Below are 22,785 nucleotides of genomic sequence, written 5' to 3' on the forward strand. Positions count from 1 at the left end.
ATTTCCAAGTTTTGTGAAGGAAATATTAATTTCCCTTAAAACTTATCAATAGATGTGAGAACATGAACCTCCTACGTTCTGTATAAAATGCTTGTGCATGGATGCTGTTATGATATCGCTAGGAAGGTATCACCTATGTGGAGCATGTTCCCTGAAGTAATGTGAAACAGCAGGATTCAATGATTCAACATGTGCTCTCAGGAGATCACGGTCAACTTTGTTCCAAGCACTTTTGATTCTTTTAGTTTTTGGTGTAGACGCAGGGCAGTATGAAGAAATATATTTAGCTTCCCTACAAACGGTCAGTACGAAGTATCACTACTTTTAGAAAAACCTCAGGTTGTTAAGAAAAAATCTTTGCATACCGAAGCTCTCTCGCCATCGTAATTTCTTAGAAAGTAATAAAAAGACATATTTCTGTGAGAATTGTCTCCACTTCATGTCCGTTTAACAGGTTGATGAATAGTGTGGCTTAAAATGAAAACTTCTTTCTCGGTTTTGCTAAGATTCCAAAAGTCTTCATATATTTTCTCCCTTTGAATATGACTAAATATCTCACTATACTTCTTTCTACAACTAGTTCCACAGGGTGATTTCAAAACATGCTTTTCTCGAATACTCTGCTACTGTTTAACCTTTCTCTCAGAAACACTTATGTTAAATAGCTTTCGCTACTGTGGTTTGCCTGATTTTATCAGCCCTAAATCTGTCCATTGACGGGTTGAAGCAGACCCTTTGCTGATGTTTGACATCGGCATGTTTTCTGCTGTTCGTGTCCACCTGATGTCTGTGGATGATCCAAGTCACATATCAAGGAAGTGAGTATATTCCTCAGTGACTGTGAAATTCCTAATCGATCAGGGTTATATAATGCTCCTGAAGATGCAGTCCTATGCTCTGGATATAAACTTGGAGATTCACTGATTTCGTTCATTTCACAAAGCTGAACAGCGTGATCACTCTGGTTTCCACCAAAGGTAGTTTCCTCCAGAGTGGAATCTAGGTCACCAATATCAAAGTGAGTTCCTTACCAGTGTGGCAGTTTCAAGCATACTAGTACTATGTTCCAGGGAATGTTCATTCTGATGATACTTTGCAACATCAGTATTGTTACTAACTGGATTGATCTTGCCCAGATTATCAGAATTACTCCTTAAAAGATTAAAGCCTTCATTATGTTGAACCATGGCCAACATCTTTGCTCCTCTGATATTTCCTTCAGCTAACCGCCACGAACGAGGTGTTCCAGACATATTTCTATTAACCTATAAGAGAAATGTTTGTCATAGTTAAAGCATTAAGCTAGTAAACCATGTGCCTTATAATAGCAAAGAATTGTACCGTACTTCATTTTGCTTTCTCACATGTCTAAATACCAGTACTTGGCAGCACTGATCAGCTAATTATCAATTATGAATGCTGTAGAAAAACTATGCTTCCTTTATGCTTAGTGCTGCACATCAGACGAATATTGATGAATCAATGCAGAGATATCCCTCTCTTGTTAGTTGATATAATACACTTTTATACTGATTTAGTCCCTGTTATAGGGTTACAATGGTATGCATATAATGAGTGTATCTTAAGAATGTACGAATTTAATTGTCAGTGAGAGTTTCTGCGCTTTTGCTTCATACTGGATATACAGTGGCCGGTCGATTCTAGTTGAATAGGAAGTGAAGAAATCGTATCTCCAGGCAACTGGTGTACTTACGGTATTTTGGCTTCTTATGTGGATTTACTGCTTATTTGCTACCAGTTGTTATCAATTAGGAACTTGGGGTTTAAAAAATTATGAATTTGGCATAAAAATATGCCGTTTAAGCCATTATTTGCTCATGCATAGATCGGTTGTGATACAGAGATTCAGTAGGCATGAAAAACTCATTTTTTATCACATGTGGAGTTACAATCTTTTTGCTTAGTATGGCAGTATAAGGGTTTTTATGTTACAGTTTGCACTAAAAACCATCAAATTAAAACAACTTTTTAAATGAATCAATCCTTTTCAAAATAAATTGGTTATTTGCCTCAAGTAACTAATGTAGATTAAAATGTCATTCACAGTATGTAATTTTCATCTATATTTTCGGAGATATTGTTTTCATTCTTTCCGCAATCTCCATTCTGAAATACAGAAATGTAAATCAACATTTTCAGAGCGAGTGAGTAGACGGCAAACCAGTGGGTGAACCTCTCACTCAAGCCATCAAATACTTCAGCCAGCAGCTACCAGTAGAGTTAAAGACTTCAGAGAAGAGTGGATGCGTAGCGAGTTTCACTATTAATTTGATTCACCTCACCTTTTCTGTATTCCATCAGTAAACATTTCATTCTACAGCCTGTTTGGAATTTCCCTGGTAACTTGATGCACATTGTCTTTTTAAAATTCAGTCTATGAACATTTCCATGCGCAGATTGGAAGGAGGGGGCGATGTGTTTGGAGTTTCATTGTTAATTTCATGCACCTCTGCTTTTCTAAATTCTGCCTGTGATCTTTTCATTGTACTTGGTATGCTATGATAGTAGTTTTCCTGCAATTTTTCATTATCTAAAGTATATAAAATCAACAAACCCATCATACCGAGTAACAATGAATGACCACGAAAGAGATTCATGATTGTCACAGGGCAGAGAAAGAATGATTTGGAGTCATCTTTTTCCAAATTCACTGCCCATGCTCCAGTATATTACTCACTTGTCAACAGACACAGTAGTCAATAGTGAAGAAGCTGTTTATTACCCTACAGAATTTCTAAATCTTTACATCCTTCTGGCTTGTCACCACACAAGCTAATTTTGAAAGTGGGGGGTGCCTATATATGTAATGTACACTGGTCAAAGTTATTCAATGGGATGCAACTGGTAATTAAAACTACTAAAAATTGTTTGATTGAAGATACCATTTTAACTGGGTGTGGCACAGGAGAAACTGTCATAATATCCAGAATCCCCCTATAATTCTTTCAGATTTGCTATTTGATTTCAATCAAATGCAATTCCCAGTATGAGTCTGTTTTGGCATGACAAACAAAGCACAGGGTTAAACACTTAGGCATGGTTAGAGTTGATCACAGTGGAGAATGTTTTTTCTTCTGGACAGCTTCACATGGCCCATTCATATGTTACATCAGAACGAAATCTTTTCGTGTTCATTATTGGAGGAAAAACTAGTAACGTCATACGCAACAAAATCTTACAAGTCCTCGGTTAAAAGTAGCCTGTGACTGGGCGAGTTGGCCATGCGGTTAGGAGCGCGCAGCTGTGAGCTCGCATCCAGGAGATAGTGGGTTCGAACCCCACTGTTGGCAGCCCTGAAGATGGTTTTCCGTGGTTTCCCATTTTCACACCAGGCAAATGCTGGGGCTGTACCTTAATTAAGGCCATGGGCGCTCCCTTCCCATTCCTAGGTCTTTCCTATCCCATCGTCGCCATAAGACCTATCTGTGTTGGTGCGATGTAAAGCAAAATATCAACAACAAAAAAGTAGCCTGTTGCCTTACATTCATAACTGCTCCTGTGCGAAGCTGGGGTGGGGCACCTCGTCTATACTAATAATAAAAATGATGTGGCGACTGTCTGTTTGTTCCATATAGGCTTGAAAACTACCGGATAAACTGAGCTGAAATTTGGTAACAATATTGCTTGACACTGCAAGTCACACAAGGGATACTATTGATTTTGATATATTTCATCGTTTTGAACTAGTGGGAGACTTTTTCAGGGGTATGTCCCAAATTTGGGCAATTTTTGTCCTACAAAGGAGAGGGCATATAAGTCTCTGGTAAGATCCTAAAAAAAGTATGGTTCCAGTGTATGGGACCCTCACCAGGATTACTTAATTCAAGAAATGAAAAAAAATCCAAAGAAAAGCAGCTTGATTTGTTCTGGGAGATATTCGACAAAAGAGTAATGTGACAAAAACGTTGCAAAGTTTGGGCTAGGAAGATTTGCGAGAAAGAACAGCGAGCTGCTGGACTAAGTAGTATGTTAAAGGTATTGATTCCCACAGGGCACCTAAAAAATTTGTTCCTAATGAGAAAATTTATAATACCAATATAGTTAGTCTGTTATTAGACAATATAAATTTTCCAGCAAACTCATTCCTGATTGCCAGTGTTTCGCCCCAGTCTGCTAAGTTGGGCTCATCAGTTGGTAAACAGCACACCTACCAAGACGCATGGCTAGTGCATACCGTGGAGGACACTTTATATGCTACTTGAAGCCACCGGCAGTGCCATTTCCGTATGGGAATCAACATCTTTATCATCTGATAGCCAGGCAGGCATCAATTTTTGAAAATGAGACAGTCTCTCGTAGTGCATTGGCACTTTATTCCAAGATAAAGTTGGAATGCAAGAGGACAAATTGGGGCAAATATTTGTTTATAGGAAGGGGAGTTAGGGATTGGAATAATTTACCAAGGGACATGTTCAACAAATTTTCAAAATCTTTACATATATTTAAGAAAAAACTTTGTAAACAACAGATAGGGAATCTGCCACCTGGACAAGTGCCCTAAATGCAAAATTTTTTTTTTTTTTTTTGCTAGCTGCTTTACGTTGCACCGACACAGATAGGTCTTATGGTGACGATGGTACAGGAAAGGGCTAGGAGTAGGAAGGAAGTGGCCGTGGCCTTAAGATACAGCCCCAGCATTTGCCTGGTGTGAAAATGGGAAACCATCTTCAGGGCTGCCGACAGTGGGGTTCGAACCCACTATTTCCCGGATGCAAGCTCACAGCTGCGCGCCCCTAACCGCACAGCCAACTTGCCCGGTAAATGCAAATCAGTGGTGACTGATTGATAATGGGTAAACGGTTGGCCCTATCACAAAATGAAGTGCACAGTGTGCTCTTGAAATTAAATTTCTACAAGAAATGTCATATTCATTTTCTTCGCATCTCTAATGGTTTTTGAGAAAATTCAGCAATCTTGTGTTTTTGGCTGTGGTCCACAATGAAATAACTAAAATAACAGGTAAACAGATTACTTTATCCAAAAGCGAGTGCACCACGTGGCTTTGAATTTAAGTTTTCTATGAGAAATATCATGTGCATTTTCTTCATAACTCTTAAAGGTTTTTGAGAAAACTCAGCTTTCTTGTGTTTTTTGGCTGTGGTCTTCCATTAATGAAGAGCCTACTCATTTTGCCATCATTCGTGTAAAGTTGCTGTCTGTTTGTTAACAGGCCAGCTGAAGAATTAACATGCCATTCTACGGAGAGCGTTTGGAGGCAACAGTTGTATTGTTGACAGTGCTAAGAGTGCTTATCTGTATTTGAGAACTACTGTGGCCAGTTTATTTATTCAGCCATTATCATTATAGTTATTGTATTATACTGATATTCCAAGTTTCTATGGTTTTAATATTGTGTGAAAGTTTAGGATTCATACTTAGTAGGATTATAATTCACATTTCATTTCACATTATTATCTTGACAACCAGGGTTTCAATGACGTGCTCTCGGGTGTTGAGGAGGCACAACCTATATATTTACATACCCGATGAGAAGGTTGTAAATATTGTCTACAAGAGCATATTGTAAGACACACATATACTAGCAGGCCATCTTAATTTAACCACTTTAAACCTTGCTCATACATCTGTACAGAGAAGGGGTACTTTAGCTAGTATTAAATATATCACTGTGCAAGGAGTATTAATTGAAATTTACCTTTAAACAAAAAAGTGAACATTTTTATGACATCATCCTGAAGGACTACCATTTACTTAAAAGTGGTGAGAGATAGGTTTTGTCTTAAATAAAAAGATCCATTTTGTAAAGAAAATACTGAAAGGGCGAATACTTGACAACATGCAAGCCAGGCTTCAAGCTATCTCCTGTAAATCTTCCGGCAGCCTTATAATCTTAAATTTAAAATTTTCCCATGCTAAATGTCAGTTTACACCCTAAATATCAAGATTACGTTCCACCAAGTTTTATTTCTTCTCAGTCAACAGGCCTACAAACAGTTACAAAATAGTTACCGTTAGGAGAGACAAAATCTACATGTAGGGCATGACATTCTCCTTCAGGGTGTATAGTATGCAGTTAGTGGTTGGACTAACATTCATTCAACCAACCAACCAAATTTCATTCGTCAGCATTTAGGGCTGTCACCCAGGTAGCAGATTCCCTATACAATTTTTACCTAGTCTTTTCCTAAATGACTTCAAAGAACTTGGAAATTTATTGCACACTTACCTAGATATAAATTATCCCAATCCATATACCCTCTTCCTGTAAATGAATATTTGTGCCAATTTGTCCTCTTGAATTCCAACTTTATCCCCATATTATGACCTTTCCTGAGTTTAAAGGCTCCACTCAAGCTAATTTGTCTACTAATGTTATTCCATGCCATCTCTCCATCAGTGATTCAATATGATTTATATGCATAAAAAACAAAAACAAAGATACAATAATACTGCCTTGTGGGAGCCCTTATTAATTACTACAGGATCAGATAGTACTTCACCTACTGTAATTCCCTGAGTTATATTTTCTAGAAATGTAGTCACCCATTCAAACACACTTTTGTCTACTTCACAAACCCTCATTTTTTCCGTGGTCTCCCATGGGCCACCCAAAAAAAAAAAAAAAAAAAAAAAAGCCTTGGACACATCAATAGCAGTGGTGTATACTGAGGGCTACCAAAGCTATCGGTGAATCCTAACGTCAGATGAGAACGATGGAAATCTAAAGCACACTATAATGTAAGGATCTGACACATTGTTCCATTTGCAAAATTTGAACGCATGAGATCAAACATTATTCGTATTTCCGAGTGCAAAGCATTGGAGAAAGATAATGCAGCCCAAGCACTGCCTCCTTTGACCCTAGCTTCACCTCGCACGACTTGCTGCTGATTGCCCGATAGGTGCAGGGACCGGTGGGGATAGGTATGCTGGGCTTCGCTCTGTCAGATCGCCACTGCTAACGATAGGAGAGATAGCTCAAGACTCGCAGTCAAGATTTTTTCTGATGACGCATAGTACAGTTCTCTGCAAAACGTAAAGAATTTCCCCTTATTTTCTTGACACGGCATAAGCCCAAAAGCCTACATCGTGCCTGATATAATCACAAAGAATGCTTTCCCAGAGTTTTTGAATAACACATACCAAGCTAACTGGCCTGTACTTCTCTGCTGTATGTTTATCACCCTTTTCTTTGTAGACTGGGGCTACTACAGCAACTCTCCATTCATCTGGTATGCAAACAGTAATCAAATAAGTATTTCAGTTACAGTAGAGTCTCGATTATCCGACCTAAACAGGACCTGGAGTACGTCGGATCACCGAAAATGTTGGATAATACAGAATAACTTTGAAAATGAACTAAAACAAAGAGGAAGCTTAAACCGTATGACTAAAACAATGACATGTTTTACAGTACTCATTTTATTGAATTATCATTTCAATTGTACAGTATATGCAGTATTGAACAAAAACATTCCAAATGTCTTACGAAAAGAAACTTGTCAACAATGTCTGATTGCCTACTGATTCATGTTTTCTTACTGCGAGATCCCGCCATTGACGAAAAATCAACACCTAGGTTGGGATTGCTTCTGCCTGTTGCTCAACGTAGGTTAAAGCCATTTCCAATGCACTTAATCCTTCACTGTGAGTCATTGTTTTCTCCTTTTGTTCCGCAATGCCTCGTTCTTCTTCTAATCATCTTCATTTGCGTTAGCATTCACAAAATCAATAATATCAGGGTCAGTTAGTTCAAACAGCTGATCTTGTGCACATCACTTAGTCACATCTTGAGTCATAGCATCCTCACAGCCAGGAATGCAATTCAGTAACGGAACAATGTTTTTCCATGTCTTCTTTTACCACCTTCTGTCTATGTTCAACCTCACTCAGCAATATGTTCCGAGACTTTGCCAATGTCGTTGTTTCAACTTCTTCCCAAGACTGCGCTATCCAGTAGGCCAAGTCTTTCATGTTGATTCGTTTTTTCTATCATGTCGTTGTCTTTATAAATTTCCTCTATCAGGGATGAAAGGAGTTTATGCCAATATTTCCTCTTCAGTGTTCCCAGCACACCTTGGTCCATTGGCTGCCATAATGACGTCACGTTAGGAGGGAGGAACATGACTTTGATGTTACCATTTCTACATTGCTCTTCATTCGGGTGTGATGGAGCGTTGTCTAGTAGAAGAGGGGCTTTTCTAGGTAGATTGTTTGAAGCTAGAAATGTTTCTACATCTGGAATAAACTGTGTAAAAAAACAGTCCTTAAATATTCCAGCAGACATCCAGGCAGGCTTCTGATTCGTGTAATGGACTGGAAGAGCATTAACAGAAATGATTTTAAATGCCCTAGGCTTCTTTGCTTTACAAATCGTAAGCAATTTTTGCTTTCATGTTCCCAGTAACATTACTGCAGGCAAGAACAATAACTCTTTCCTTACTACGCTTGTAACCAGGTGCAGACGTCTTGACTTGGGCTGTGAAAGTTTTTGATTCAGCATCTTGAAATTTAGCCCAGTCTCATTACAACTAAACATCTGATCACTGGTTAATCCTTCAGCAAGGATCATTTATTGAAATTCATTTTAAAATTTCACAACCTCATCAGATTTAGCTGATAGTTTTTCTCCATATACATTAAGCTGCCTAATGCCGTACCATTTTTTCCACCGATTAAGCCAACCAGCACTGGCAGTAAAATTAGGGTCCCCTTCATTAAACTCCTTCTGGAAATACACCGCCTTTTCTTGCAGAATGGGACCAGATATTGGCAGGCGCTTTTTCCCGGTTTTGAGTGAACCAAAAAAATAGTGCTTCACTTACTTTTTTGTATTCACATTTTTAAATTGTATTTCTAATTTTCAGTTCATCATTTGTTGCTCTGGTAGAACACCACTTTTCAATTTCTTCCATCTTCTTTTTCCAGTCTCCCACTGTAACATATCCAACACCATAATCTGAAGCCACTTTTTGAAGAGTTTCCTCTTTGTTCAGTCTCTTCAACGCACTCAACTTTTCTTCCATAGAAACAATCACTTTCTTCCATTTACTTGCCATACTCGCAGAGAATATGAAAACTATAACATCTGCACCCAACCAATCAATCAACACTGAACAATGACTGAAGACTCGCTGCACCTGTCCTTGAGAAAAAACCAGTCCTACCGCCAGCAGTCAGGCCAGTGCTTGTCCCACGGTCGCACCCTCCAAATAGGATGACCCAGAATTCAGTCTCCACCAAAAGTTCAAGGTAAGTCTACCAGTGTCGGATAACACGGAATTTTCGACAAGCGAAGGTCGGTTGAGCGAGACTACTGTATGACACTATATCTCAACCCATTGACGTTATTATATCCACAGAAATCTTACCAATACATGCTGCTTTTCTACCTTTCAACTTCCGTATCCTCCTGTAAATGTCTTTATTATCATAGGTAAACTTCAGTACTTTGCCAGCATTAGTCACCTCCTCAACCTGGATCCTTATATTCAATCATCTTTATCTACGGCTGAGTGTTATCTTCTGCCTTCTGTAAGTCCTCACATTTCATTCATTCATTCATTCATTCATTCATTCATTCATTCATTCATTCATTCATTCATTCATTCATTCATTCATTCATTCATTTTTGCCCTTATGGACAGTGTTTGAACTAGAATATCTCACGATGACATAATTTTCACTTCTTTCCCTTCTTCTTCTTCTCTTCCCAAAATCTCTTCATCCTTTAGCTGTGCTCCCGTTTTCTTTCTTCTGTTCACAATATTCCTGTCTTCTTCTTCTCATTTACTATACATTTTGTATTTCTAATTTTGTTTCTGAATTCTTTTCTGTCTCATATCATTTGCCTGTTGATCCCCACCTGCCTTAAGTCTTCCTCTATTTCATGATACCAACTGTTTACTGTTTATTACTGAACTGTTTACTACATCAAAGATTTCCTGATCATGTCTGTGAGTCTGCCAGTGTGCTGGTACAGCTCTTCGGTAGGTTGTTTCATCCATATGCCATCTCTGTGTATTGGTCCAAATATTTTTCTGAGAATTTTACGTTTTATTTTTTTCTGTCTCTATGATGCCTGATGCTCCAATTGTGGTCATTTCTGATGCATACAATGCTTCTGGTAATATGACAGTTTTGTTTGTGTAAGTTTGGCCTGTCTTGATATGCTTTTCTTATTATAACGTGATAATGTGAGTTTGTATGCTTTCTGGAGTTTTTCCATTCATTCTATGTTAGATGCCTTCCACAAGGCCAACCCCTTGTCCACGTCGTGGGAGGTGGGCAATGGCATGAAGTAGGGGATTGCCTGTAGGGGTGATGTACAGTGGGGACTGTGTGTGCCCCATGACTGCTACGGTAGTTGTGAAGGCCCTACAGGAACCCTGAAAAGTGATGGCTAACGGGGCTCTGGTGGAGACCCCAACGGCGGAGGAGTCCTTTGGTACGGCGAAGCTGGCGGATGAGGCAACCCTTCTTCTTGGGGCTAAATAAAGAAGAAACCACTGCCTTGTGCTAACGAGGGATCTTTACAGGCTAAGGGAGATAACCCCTACAGAAAAATCCTGCGGTCTAGTGCAGACAGGAGGCAGCCCCTCCACTGGACTTAGGGTGCTGTGGGCTAATAACTCGCACACCTGAATTAAACTTATTACAGAAACCAGACAAAATTTGTGCCATCCGAATTTTATGGAGACGACTTTTGCAGTGAAAGCATTGGCAGCAAATAGAACAAGCTGTAGAAATATCATCGAGGCCCTATGTTCCACCTGGAATTAAAGGAAATAAGTCAAAGTCGAGTAAGTCTATGTTAGACGCCTTGTTTGATCCTCCTATTCGTATGTATTCCCCTAAATATTTAATTTTTTTTTACTTTACGGATCCATATACAGTATGCGTGATGTGCACATTGTTGTTCTGTCGTTCCATGTATTGGGTCTTCTCATAAGATATATGTAGACCTGTTTCGGCAGCTATTTCATGCAGGCGTTCCAGTGCTTCCTTTGCTTCCTGTGTATTATTGCTGAATATGGCTATATCATCTGCAAATGCCATACATTTTATGATTGTTTTTCTTTCACGTGTTCTCCCCAGCTGTATTCCTTTAACTGTTCCTCCCACTGCTTGATAATTTTGTCTAACACCATGTTGAACAAGAATGGTGAGAGCCCATCTCCTTGTCGGACACCTGTGTGAATCTGGAAGGGTTACATAATTTCTCCCATGAACTTGATCTTGGAGGTGGTGTCTGTAAGCTTCTGTTGTATAAGTGCTCTGGTTTTTCTGTCAATGCCATATTCTTCCAGTTCGTCAAAGAGCATCTGTCTGTCTATGAAGTCGTATGCTTTTTTGAAGTCCACAAAGGTAACTAGTGTGTTTCTTGTTTGGCTGACTTTCAAAAGTGTTCTCATGTTCCAGATCTGTTCGATGCATGATCTCCCTTTTCTGAAGCCTGCCTGGTATTCCCCGATTTGTGGATCTGCTTGTGGTTCTAGCCTGTGTAATAGCACCTTAGAGAAAATTTTGTGCGCAACTGGTACTAGTGAAATACCTCTGTAATTATTTGGATCTGACTTATCACCCTTTTAATGCAATGGATGGATTAATGCACATTTCCATTCCTCTGGCACTTTCACTGTGACCCAAATTTCTGTGATAATCTTATGGATTTTTTGGTTTTTGGTGATGTTTTCATCTTGGAGCTTCCAGATCTCGGCAATAATACCATCCTCTCCTGCTGCTGTTATTTTTCATTTGTTTTATGATTTCCTCTATCTCTTCTATTGTGGGTGGATTAGAATTGGGGTTGGATGTAGTTTTTTGGAATGTTAGTTTTTCTGTGGGTTTCTGGCAATTAAGAAGTTTATCAATGTAATGTTTGAGAATTTTACAGTTTTCTTTCATGTTTGTTTCCAGGGATCCATCTGTTTTTCAGAAGCAGAGGCTAGGAGGTTGATAGCCCTTAATATTTTTCTTTGAAAGTTCTGTAAAAATTTATTTTTGCTACTTGCTTTACGTTGCACCGACACAGATAGGTCTTATGGCGACGATGGGACAGGAAAGGCCTAGGAATGGGAAGGAAGCGGTTGTGGCCTTAATTAAGGTACATCCCCAGCATTTTCCTGGTGTGAAAATGGGAAACCACGGAAAACCATTTTCAGGGCTGCCGACAGTGGGGTTCAAACCCACTATCTCCCGGATGCGAGCTCACAGCTGCGCTCTCCTAACCACACGGCCAACTCGCCCGGTGTAAAAATTTCTTGTGTTATTTCTCTTGAAATCTTCCTCAATTTCTTTTAGCCTGTTACCGTTGTATGGGCGTTTTTCGATTCTGATTTCCTTTGATGATTGTTTCTGAACTAAGTGAAATTCCTTCCATGTTTCTGATGTTATTTATTCATTCATTTATTTATTTATGACATAAGGTCCCATGAGCTTCTGGCTCATGATAGGGACAGTACAGTACAGTAAAGTAAAGTACTTTTTTTTCTTAAGGCAACACAATAATTACATTTCATATACCACAGCTTTTTCAGTAAAGTGACAGTACATTTTTGGATAACTAAGACATAGGGTTTTTTTTTTTAAAACATGTTAGCAGCATAGTTTTTCAGAAGTATATTCAGATATTGCATGGCTGTAAGATATTAAATATGGACAATATATTAATGAATTAACCCTCCGTTACATGCGCCGCGGAGTGAGAGTCCGCACTTTATTATTCTTTGGTATCATAGGCCAAAAATGCAAGGCAGAATGGGCTGCCTTCTTGTAGCTTCCTTCTGCAACAATACAAAGGCCGTGATGATATGAGAATGTCTGGATAATTGCCGAGCTATTGATTAGAGAAGTTTATATTGTTAACTGCAGACTTGCGGAGTCTGAGTCCGCAGGTGTGTATTGGTGACTTGTTAATCTTACTCACTCTTTGGTAAGTCATCCATTCTTCCGTTGCTATTTATTATAAAACTGTATACTTTTATTACCCACAAGTGTAGTAGTGGGCTTATTTTGATATATTTTCTACTTGTGATTATTTACAGTGGGATAAACATGATATTACAAAATGAGCTATGAATAATTATTTTGCGTCCTCTTTCCAGGGAATTGGTGTGATTTATTCCGAGAGAATGGATCAAATCGAACAGTGGTTGGACGGCGATGAAGTTGGTGCAAGTGATGATAGTGATCGGGACATCTTAAACAATAGTGATCGTAATTCTAAGAGCAAACAGTCCAAGGGTGAAGAGGACGTGACTGACAGTGAGCAGCATGAAATGTATGTTGAAAGGACGGGACCCAGTGGAATCATCGGCCTGTAATGAACCATAATAGAAGGGTCAGGCAACCTGAACATAATATTATAAAACACTTGCCTGGAGTAATAGGACTTGCTATGAATACTGAGACGCCAGTTGAAGCTCTGCAATTGTTCTTTACCGACGAAATGCTACAAGAATTCAGAACATGCAAAAACCTCTATATATACCCTTGTGTCATACAAGTCAAGAAAAGACAAAGTTGTATTGGTTACATCTACTTTCCATGAAGACCATTCTATTGATGGCGATTCAGATGGATCAAAACCCTCAATGATTACCTTCTATAATGACACTAAGTCGGGCGTTGATAAGGTGGATGAAATGAAATGCACTTACTCCATGGCAAGAGCATCACGACGTCGTGATTTCTTCCGTGCGATATACATCAATTAATAGAATGTAACGATTACAATTTTATTCCAAGATGTAAATTAATAACCAATTACTGTTAATTTACAATTAGATTTGCTAAGTCCTGTGATTTGCAACTGATAACTAATTTATCCTAAAGGAGTGAAATGTTCTTGTAAATGTAGATTATATATAAATTTATCAATATAAATAAAATCAGAATAAAGTAATTATGATATGAAACAGATTGACAAGAGAGAAATAAGGAATTCTTGGAAAAAGAATTGAAATGAAAGGAATAGAAGCTTACAAACAATCGTGGACTGTTAGTTCGCGCGCGTGTAGTGGTGTTACAACAGAGCGCGAGTTTAACGGAGGGTTAATTAAAGTAAGTTATATAGTGGTTATATTAAGATATCTGTATAAGAGTAATATTCCTTCAGTTTTTTCTTAAAACATTTAACCAATTTAGAGTTCTTTATAACAGGAGGCAATACAACAGGGTCCTTACTAGAAGAGAAGAGAGGACAGTAGTGAGAAAAGTGAAAAGAAATCCACGTCTTACTATAACCACTACTGCTGCTGCAGCTGAGAGAAAGTTTGGAAAGAAGAGCGGTGCCACTACAATCCAGAGGGTGTTATATAGAGGTGATTATCACCGGCAAACTGCAAGAAGGAGGCCCTATATCAACAAAATAAATAGGATCAAGCGACGATTTGCTAAGGAGCATCATAGCAAAGACATGAACTGATGGAAGACTGTTTCTAGCTCAGAAGGGCACATCATAGTTTGGAGACAGCCCAATAAAGAGTTTGACGAAAGAAAGAAAAGTGCAGAAAATATGGGAGTTGGGGACTGTTTTAAATGTTATCAGGACAACAACCTGAAACATACGGCCTATAACGTATGGCTATGGTTGTTGTACAACTGGCCTAAAGTTGTGAATCCTCCCCCACAAAGTCCTGACATTAATCCCATAGAGAATTTATGGGATATACCGGAAAACAACATCCAGAAACTTCCCATAAATTCCAAAGCTGATGTGAAGAGACGACTGCAAGAAGAGCGGGAAAAATTGTCCCATTCCACCATAAGAAAACTTGTGCAGAGCATGCTGAGAAGCCTGACTGAAGTGCTTCGCAGGAAGGGAAGAATTACGAAGTATTAATACTCCTACATGGACTCCATCCTCCATATTTTTGTTATACTTGCATTTTTGTCCAGATATTTATGAACAAGTAATTTTGTATTATTGTAATTACATTCATAAGTTTCAAATATTTTTGGTATCGTGAAATGAAGTGCATATTTATTTTTGGTATCTGTATGTGTAACTATTCATTCTGGAGTAAGCAAAATTAAACTATGTATATGTTTGTTATTAATCTGATTAGGTTAAAGATAAAGAAACTCTGCCTGTCCTGCTTTAACATCAGTCAAATATACACCACCTCAAATACACTGAGTACCAGTAAGCAATATACAGACTCCCTGAATTCCACAGTGACATATCTACATTCACACAGGTAGAGAAGGATGGTAAAAAAAGCAAGACTGCAGGACAGCTCAGTGGGATCGTCACCAGCTCTTCACAAAGGTGGTCACAATTTGAATCCCAGTCAATGCACGAGATATCCTAAATGAAGAATCACATTTACGAGGATCAGTTTTCATTCAAAGCAGTAGGTCCTGCAGCTTGTAAGTACAAGATAAGACAAGCCATGTTCTGTTCCAATGTATTTCACTACAAAAATATGAGAAGCATGGATTGAATGACACGAACACTGAAAATTTACATTGCGTCCATGAACAGAGAGACAGAAAGAATATTATTGCAAACTGCACGAGCAGTAAACTTAGTGCATGTTTCTGAATCGCAGAAGGAAACCACTTGAGGAAATTTTTTTTACGAACCTTATTTATAGTTCGGGTGGAGCTGAAAAAAAATAACAGTAAGAAATGCTGAAGAAGACATGTGTAAAGTGTATGAGAGTTGGATGTAATGCAACAGACAAGTACGACTCTAAGCCGTGATCCTTGCGGCATGAAGCAGAACTACCAGTTTGTCTATCCAAGTCTCAGCTCTACTTCCAGGTCTTGAGTAATAACGTAGGCCAATAAAAATAGGAACCTGCCACCTGGGCGACTGCCCTAAGTGCAGATCAGTAGTGATTGATTGAACTGCTACTCTAATATGAAAACAATGTTACAGTAACTTCTTGCATGTTTTTGAAAAAGAATAGGCCACATTTCAAAGAACCCAAATGTAATTCATAAATAAACACTTTCGGTAGCCTAATTCATATGGTAATTACTACCAAAGTGACCATTCTGGTAAAATAAATTAAGCTATACAATTGCCACGTTCTGCCTCTTCACGTACATGACAGAGTGAGGAAAATCTATGTACTTATAACAACAAAATACATCAATTTATATAGGCCTAGTTTGTTTGAAAACCACAAAGAAATCAGTGGCTTAGGAAGCTTGTTATTTGGGCGATATTGTAACCATCCCTTCGGAACCTCCACTTTTACATGAAAGCCGAATGATAGGGAGGCGACTTTTCATTTTCAAATCCACGGTATCCCCTGCCTGCTGTAAGAGGCGACTAAAAGGGGACTTTCAACTTGGGAGGGTGGACTGGCAACCACGGTTCCTCTAGCTGAGTTTGACATTGCTTCCACTTATTTGTGTCAAACTCTCACTTTTATCTTTCCTATCTGACCTCCCTTGGTCAACTCTTGTTCTTTCCTGACCTCGACGGTGTTAGGTTTGCGAGATCAACGGTGTTTTTTTGCTTTTTTTGTTTTATGTCGCACCGACAGCCCCAGCATTTGCCTGGTGTGAAAACCGGAAACCACGAAAAACCATCTTTAGGGATGCCGACAGTGGGGACCTAGCTAATCTTACATTTTTACGCCCTTCGTGGCCCTCCAATTTCTTCTGCCGATGCGTTAATTTTTCGATGTGTCGGACATTTTACACTTTCATTTCTGATTAACGTTAACGGAGGATAGTTGACCAGTTGTACTTCCTCTTAAAACAATCACCATATCAAAATCCCTCGTACAGTAGCTTACGAGGAATTCACCGAACATGTGAGTTACTTATCGTACGGCGTTTAGGGCCAGGAGTGTCCGAGGACATGTTCGGCTCGCCTGGTACAGGTCTTTCTATTTGACGCCTCGATCTGCACGTCTGAATCTGGAGTGATTATGATGATGAGGTAGGGAGAGGGTGAAACCCGCTGTTGGCACATAGCCTACTCCTGTCGAATAACACCAAGGGTCTGCCCAAAGCTTTACGTCCCCATCAATATTGTCATATGCCCTCACTCCATATGAACACCGTGGAGAAGTTTGGAATGAAATCCAGGCTTTTGGCACGCAATCTAGTGATTAGAAATTGTAGAGCACCACCTCTCCAATCCTGCCGGCCAAATATTTTTCGAGCAACGGGACTCGAACCGGCAAACCACCGGGTCCAGACCATTATGAATTTGACATAACATGCGCGTAAATCATAGGGTCTTTGTTTTTACATAAATGTTAATGCATAGTTAGCGAAACGACACGTTTTCAAATTTGTAAACGAAACAAGAAATGAGCACAAATCGACACCGGCAACCTCACTGCTATTGTTCAAATTTTATCAGTACAACAAACCACGCACATTTTTCTCAATGGGAAGTTAAGTTTCAGCACTATTTGTTCAGTCAACGGCTAATTCCAGGGGAGGAAAAACCAGAGCGCCATTCCCTCCAAGACCTGACGGCAGAATTAAAACTTACAAAAATACAACTTGTTAGAACATGTTTGAACTGAACACCGGTGTGCACGCCACAATCACGACTATCAAGCCACCATGTGACACTGCGTGACACTGACTAGAACAGCTGATCAGCTGGGTACCAACCAGCGTTGCCAAATACGGGGGGATATTCTTCTTCTTTTTTTCCTGAGGGATGTGGTTGGACTCGTCCAGTCACTAAACAACTGATTGGGACCAGTTGACGTTCAGCTGTTGTGCGGTGTACACGTCTAGCTCCGGTCACTGGTGCAGCGGCTTTTTTCCTGTTTGTAGATAAGTAGAGTGTTTTATGTTTGTGTTTGTATCCTAGTAATTTTCTTTTGTGGTTGTTCTGGTGCTAGTATAGGGTAATTCCTTTTGGACTATTATGTCTGTAGATAGTGGTGGTGGCCCTTTAGGCCGACCTCCTGATATTGCTAAAGGTGCCGTGCGTAAGGATTTACCCATGGACGTTAGTAATACTGTTACTCAACGAGACAGTTCTCACGATACAATATGTGATTCGGATCAGCGCCCGCAAGTTCCTGTATCTACCTATTCTACCACTCATCTTGGCCCTTACATAGTATTTGTTGAATCGATTGACTCTACAAATAAAATAGGACATATTCACCCTATGGCACTGGGACGGATTTTCTACGAGAGGCAAATTGGTGACGTCAAGGCCATCCATAGGAAGGGACGAAATAGAATTCAAGTTACTTTTATGTCTAGTAAGGCTGCAAACGCCTTTCTTTCTCATCCCATTCTTGCAGAAAAGAAATTGAAAGCTTTTATTCCGTCTTCGAATATTCAGCGTGTAGGGGTCATAAGGGGAGTAGACACTACTATTTCCGAATCCGACATTCTCACCTATTTAGATTCACCTTATCCTGTAGTGAAAGTACAACGTCTAAATAGACGTTCATCTAAAGACGGAAAAACTGAATATATCCCTACAGGTACTGTGAAGGTTGTATTCGAGAGTCAACACCTTCCGAAAAGCGTGTCTATTTTTAAAGTCATGATAGAGGTTCAGGCCTATATTTTTTCTCCTTTAATATGCAAACGATGTCAGCGGTATGGACACACCGCTTCTAATTGTCGTTCTAGGGAGCCGAGATGTGGAAAGTGTTCCCTTACTCATTCTACTGAAGATTGCACTCACCAAGTCGTTAAATGTGCTAACTGTGGCGGAAATCATCCTGCTGGAGCAGAACATTGTGAAATCCACAAACAACAAAAAGAAATTAAACGCATTATGAGTGTTGAAAACAAATCCTATTTTGAAGTGAAAAACTATTTTGCCCCATTACAGTCCCTATCTAACCCCCTTCTGATACCCCAACATTTTCCTCCTTTACCCACTAGATCAACTCCATCGGAAGAAACTCATCCTCGCAAGCGTAAATTTACTATGGTGGTTAATAACCCCCCCCGCCCACCTGTCACCCCAGGGTATGATAGGGCATCATATTTGCGGTTACTAAGTAATCCGCAAACGGTTCCAGAACATTCTGGCACTCCCCTAGTGCGTTTGATACCTGCTCCTCCTACCGAGACTGCCTCTACATCACTGAAGCCAAGTCCTCAAGGGCAAACTTCGGATCCCCACGCGCCAATATCGTCATCTTCCTCTGTCATGGCTTTACAGGGTAAAGCAAACGTTAACCCTAAAGAACTATGTCGACCTCTCTTTAACAGATTTGCAGATGTAATCGCAACAATTGATACAACCGGCATATGGAAGAAAGAGTTAAAATCAATATTTGATGATCTTGTTCAAGTTGTGGAATCTCCCTCTACCGTCAAGTAAAACTTGCGGCTCCTGCAATAGAATTGTCGGAGCATATTAACTAAGTAACATGAATTAGTGAGTTTAATAAAGTCTTTTGATCCTGTGGTAATTTTCTTGAGCGAAACTTGGTTACAATCCCCTTTTCATTTTCGTATGACAGGTTTTACATAAAATATTCTGGAATATCACAAGCTCTCATTTGTACTTTAAGCACCTTGAAGGCTTTAGACAATCCCGAACGTACCAATAATTGGTACATTAAAAATTTACGCAAATTAAGCTATGACTTGTTAAAGTATTATTCGCATGGCTTCCGGGCCATTCTGGCATACACGGTAACGTCACAGCGGATATCCTAGCTAAAGAGGCTGCCCAGGGTTCTGGATTGGATTACTATATCGCAGTTTCACACACAGACTTATGGGACCACTGTCGTCACTTCATCCACGATCAGTGGTGTGCAGTATGGCGCCGAACTTCCCCGTTGAAAGGTAAGCACTTATTCACACTTTTGCCTGATATTCCTAATAAACTGTGTTTCGCTTTTGGTAACTTCACTCGGCGTCATATTACTACAATTATACGGCTTCGCTTAAATCATGTGTGTACGCCTGCTCATCTCTATCGCCTTAATCTTATCGAAAGTAACTTATGTCCATGCGGTCGGGCAGTAGGTACTGTCAACCATATTTTTTTTCAGTGTCAGACATATGAACATCACCGTCGAGAATTCATAGCTAAGCTTCTTCATGCGGGTTACCAACTGCCGTTAAATGTTTCGTGTTTAGTGTTTCAACCGTCTTTTCGCGTAGTAGATTTAATCCTTAAATTTTTAGTTACCTGTAACATCCAATTGTAACCTTTTCCTTTCCTATAGGTATGAAATTTTGCATCCTAACCCTTATTTGTGGTCCGGTCTGGTTTGTTCGTAGTAAAGACGTCGTGGCAGACCACACAGACGTGAAGCATTAGAACCCTGTGTCCCAGTGTTTTTGTGTTGTCCTAGATAGTTTAGCCTCCATATTCTTGGTATTTTACTCAGTTTCATTATCCCCGGCTGTCATTAGCTTCATTACCTAGCTAACCCTATTATCTTGTAGTATACTATTTTCTTCTAATGTTGGTTCCTCTCCTAGAAATTAATTATCCCGCACACCAGTGACTGGACGTAGCGTCTTACGACGATGTCCAAAAACTAACCAAGAAGAAGAAGAACTGATTGGGACCAACTACTTCTATCACTCTCAAGAAACACGGAGGGGGAATCAGTCATACGGTAACCCACCAAAAACAAAAACACCGAGTCATCTTTTATAACGAGGGTCAGATGACCTGTATTTCACCTGAAAATTATGAAATACGTTTTGCAATGAAAACTATCACACAACAACAGTAGGGGTGTTTATAACACAATGCGAGCTTCATCAAGAAACCGGGTTAGGTTGTCGATAAGGGAAGGAGTAAGGGAGGATAACAAACACGCTGTACTTGCAGGCAAAGGGATAGTCAACCGAACTAAGGAAGATAAAAAAAAAAAATGCCGACGGGGTGCGTCATAGGCCGGACATTGAAAGAAAAGGTGGTTACTATCACCGTCAGGCGAACCAGAGACGCGAGTGGCGGGAGTGAGGTGAAAACGGGTTTTGTACTGAGGGGTGAGAGCATGATTAAAACGTAAGCGGATGGTAGTTGTGATGTGTCGTTGGGAATACGTGCCATAAAAGTACCAAGGTTTTATGAGGAATTATGGGTTGTAGCTGAAAACAGAAGTTACCCTTAATACGCGACGAAACAATCCAGTCAGATTGTCATTGCTGACACGCTGTAATCCGCACTTCAGCCAGTAGATCGGAAGGAGGGAACACAATGGAGATAAATGCTGGGACTTAGTGATGGGTAGCTCGTGAATGAGTCGTTCATAATGAACGCTTCACTCTTATGAAGTGTGAACTGACCACTCAATTTCAATGAACTGGTAGTTCAAACACTTCACAGTTCTCACACTTCACGTCATTCACAGTTCAAAAACTTCATATCATTCACAACTCATTCGATTTGTCTGTCGCTCGCTCACTCTCTCTCTTCTCTACCTACGTCATTCATTTCCTCCTTAAATACTCCCAGTCCCATCCTACCTGTCAATTGTGTTATTACACCATTAAAGATGTATAGCCTACAAAGACAATGACAATCCGACAGAGTGAGCACAGCAGACATGCAAATAAAATGTTTGCCTTGAGAATCTGGAAGTAAAAAGTGCGCTGAATCCACAACCGAAAGAGTATCTTCCTTGCAGTAGTGTTCATATCATACACAACACTTAATTCATTAAACAAAACTGCACTTGGGGAATAGACGAATTAAATAATAAATCAAAATGAACGGACTTCTAGGTACCCATCCTCTATTAAAACTAATCAGAGAGAAAAAAAACTGAAGGGATCCGACACTTCGAAAAATGAAGGTATCGGCCAAAGGAAGACAAAGGCCACGAAGGGCGTAAATTGAAGGACTCCCTAGACCTCGAGTGCTCTAATAAAGTCGGGGTCGGAAAAGAATACGAGTTGACCAAGCAAGGTCGGATAGGGTAGATGAAAGTGAGGAGCCTGGCACAAGTAAGTGGAAGCAATGCCAGGACTCAACTAAGGGCCCCGTAGTCGCCAACCCACGCTACAAAATTCAGAGCCCCTGGGGCCCCTTCTAGTCGCCTCTTACGACAGGCAGGCGGATACCGTGGGTGTTATTCTACCGCCCCGCTCACAGGAGGATAACTATATGAAAGATTCATCAAGGTAGATAAATAGATATTTGTGGCAGTGGTAGTCATATTCATTCTATTTCGGATTGAATTTTAAGAGGAAAAAATATTATGATATGTGGAATAACGCTGGTAACCCTGGTGTTTTTCACGTGGCAGATAAAGAATAAGATGACCCCAGATTAAATGTATTTCCTTCGTTATATCTTTATCTTTTCCCTGTCCTTATCAACCATCATCTAGATGTTGTAAGCAAGCAAGCTATTTGGTCCATAATTACATAGCTCTGCCGTCTGTTGGTAATATTATTAAGTATTATGAAGCTTTATTGAGTGAGATACCGTGAACGAAGTCGCTGCTGAACGACATACTCAGCAGCTTCATGAGGCTTGATTACTTCATGAACTACTTCATGAACGAACTACTTCATTTGAACGGTTCACAGGAAAGAGTGTGAATGAGTGAAGTAGTTCATAGGAATGAACTGGTTCGACCCATCGCTAGTGGGAGACGCGTTTGGCGGCAGAATCAGCTGTTTCATTGCATGTAATCCTAGCGTGGCCAGGAATCCACACTAATGTAATATAAACACCGGATTGTTCTAGGGCAGGGATGGCGAACCTATGCCACACGTGTCAATAGGTGACACGCGAACACGATTTCGGTGGCACGCCACATGAACATAATCATGTTTTTATAGACGTCTTTTACTACAGACAATACATAGTGTGTTACACGTATAAGAAATATCGAAAATCTAAATACTAGGGGAAGGAAA

General features: G+C 39.8%; 1 protein-coding gene across 1 annotated transcript in view; it reads right to left on the reverse strand.

Annotated features, from left to right (window-relative positions):
• Positions 1-17,533, reverse strand: part of LOC136857994 (4-trimethylaminobutyraldehyde dehydrogenase) — a 168,016-nt gene extending 150,483 nt beyond the window's left edge. Inside the window, exon 1 of the mRNA XM_067137164.2 lies at positions 17,335-17,533. Within this exon, the coding sequence (XP_066993265.1) occupies positions 17,335-17,336 (2 nt within the window). The 5' untranslated portion in view covers positions 17,337-17,533. The remainder of the gene's footprint in view (positions 1-17,334) is intronic.
• Between the last annotated feature and the right edge of the window lie 5,252 nt (positions 17,534-22,785).

The sequence above is a fragment of the Anabrus simplex genome, chromosome 1 (genome assembly GCF_040414725.1).
Source record: "Anabrus simplex isolate iqAnaSimp1 chromosome 1, ASM4041472v1, whole genome shotgun sequence".
NCBI classification, from domain to species: domain Eukaryota; kingdom Metazoa; phylum Arthropoda; class Insecta; order Orthoptera; family Tettigoniidae; genus Anabrus; species Anabrus simplex.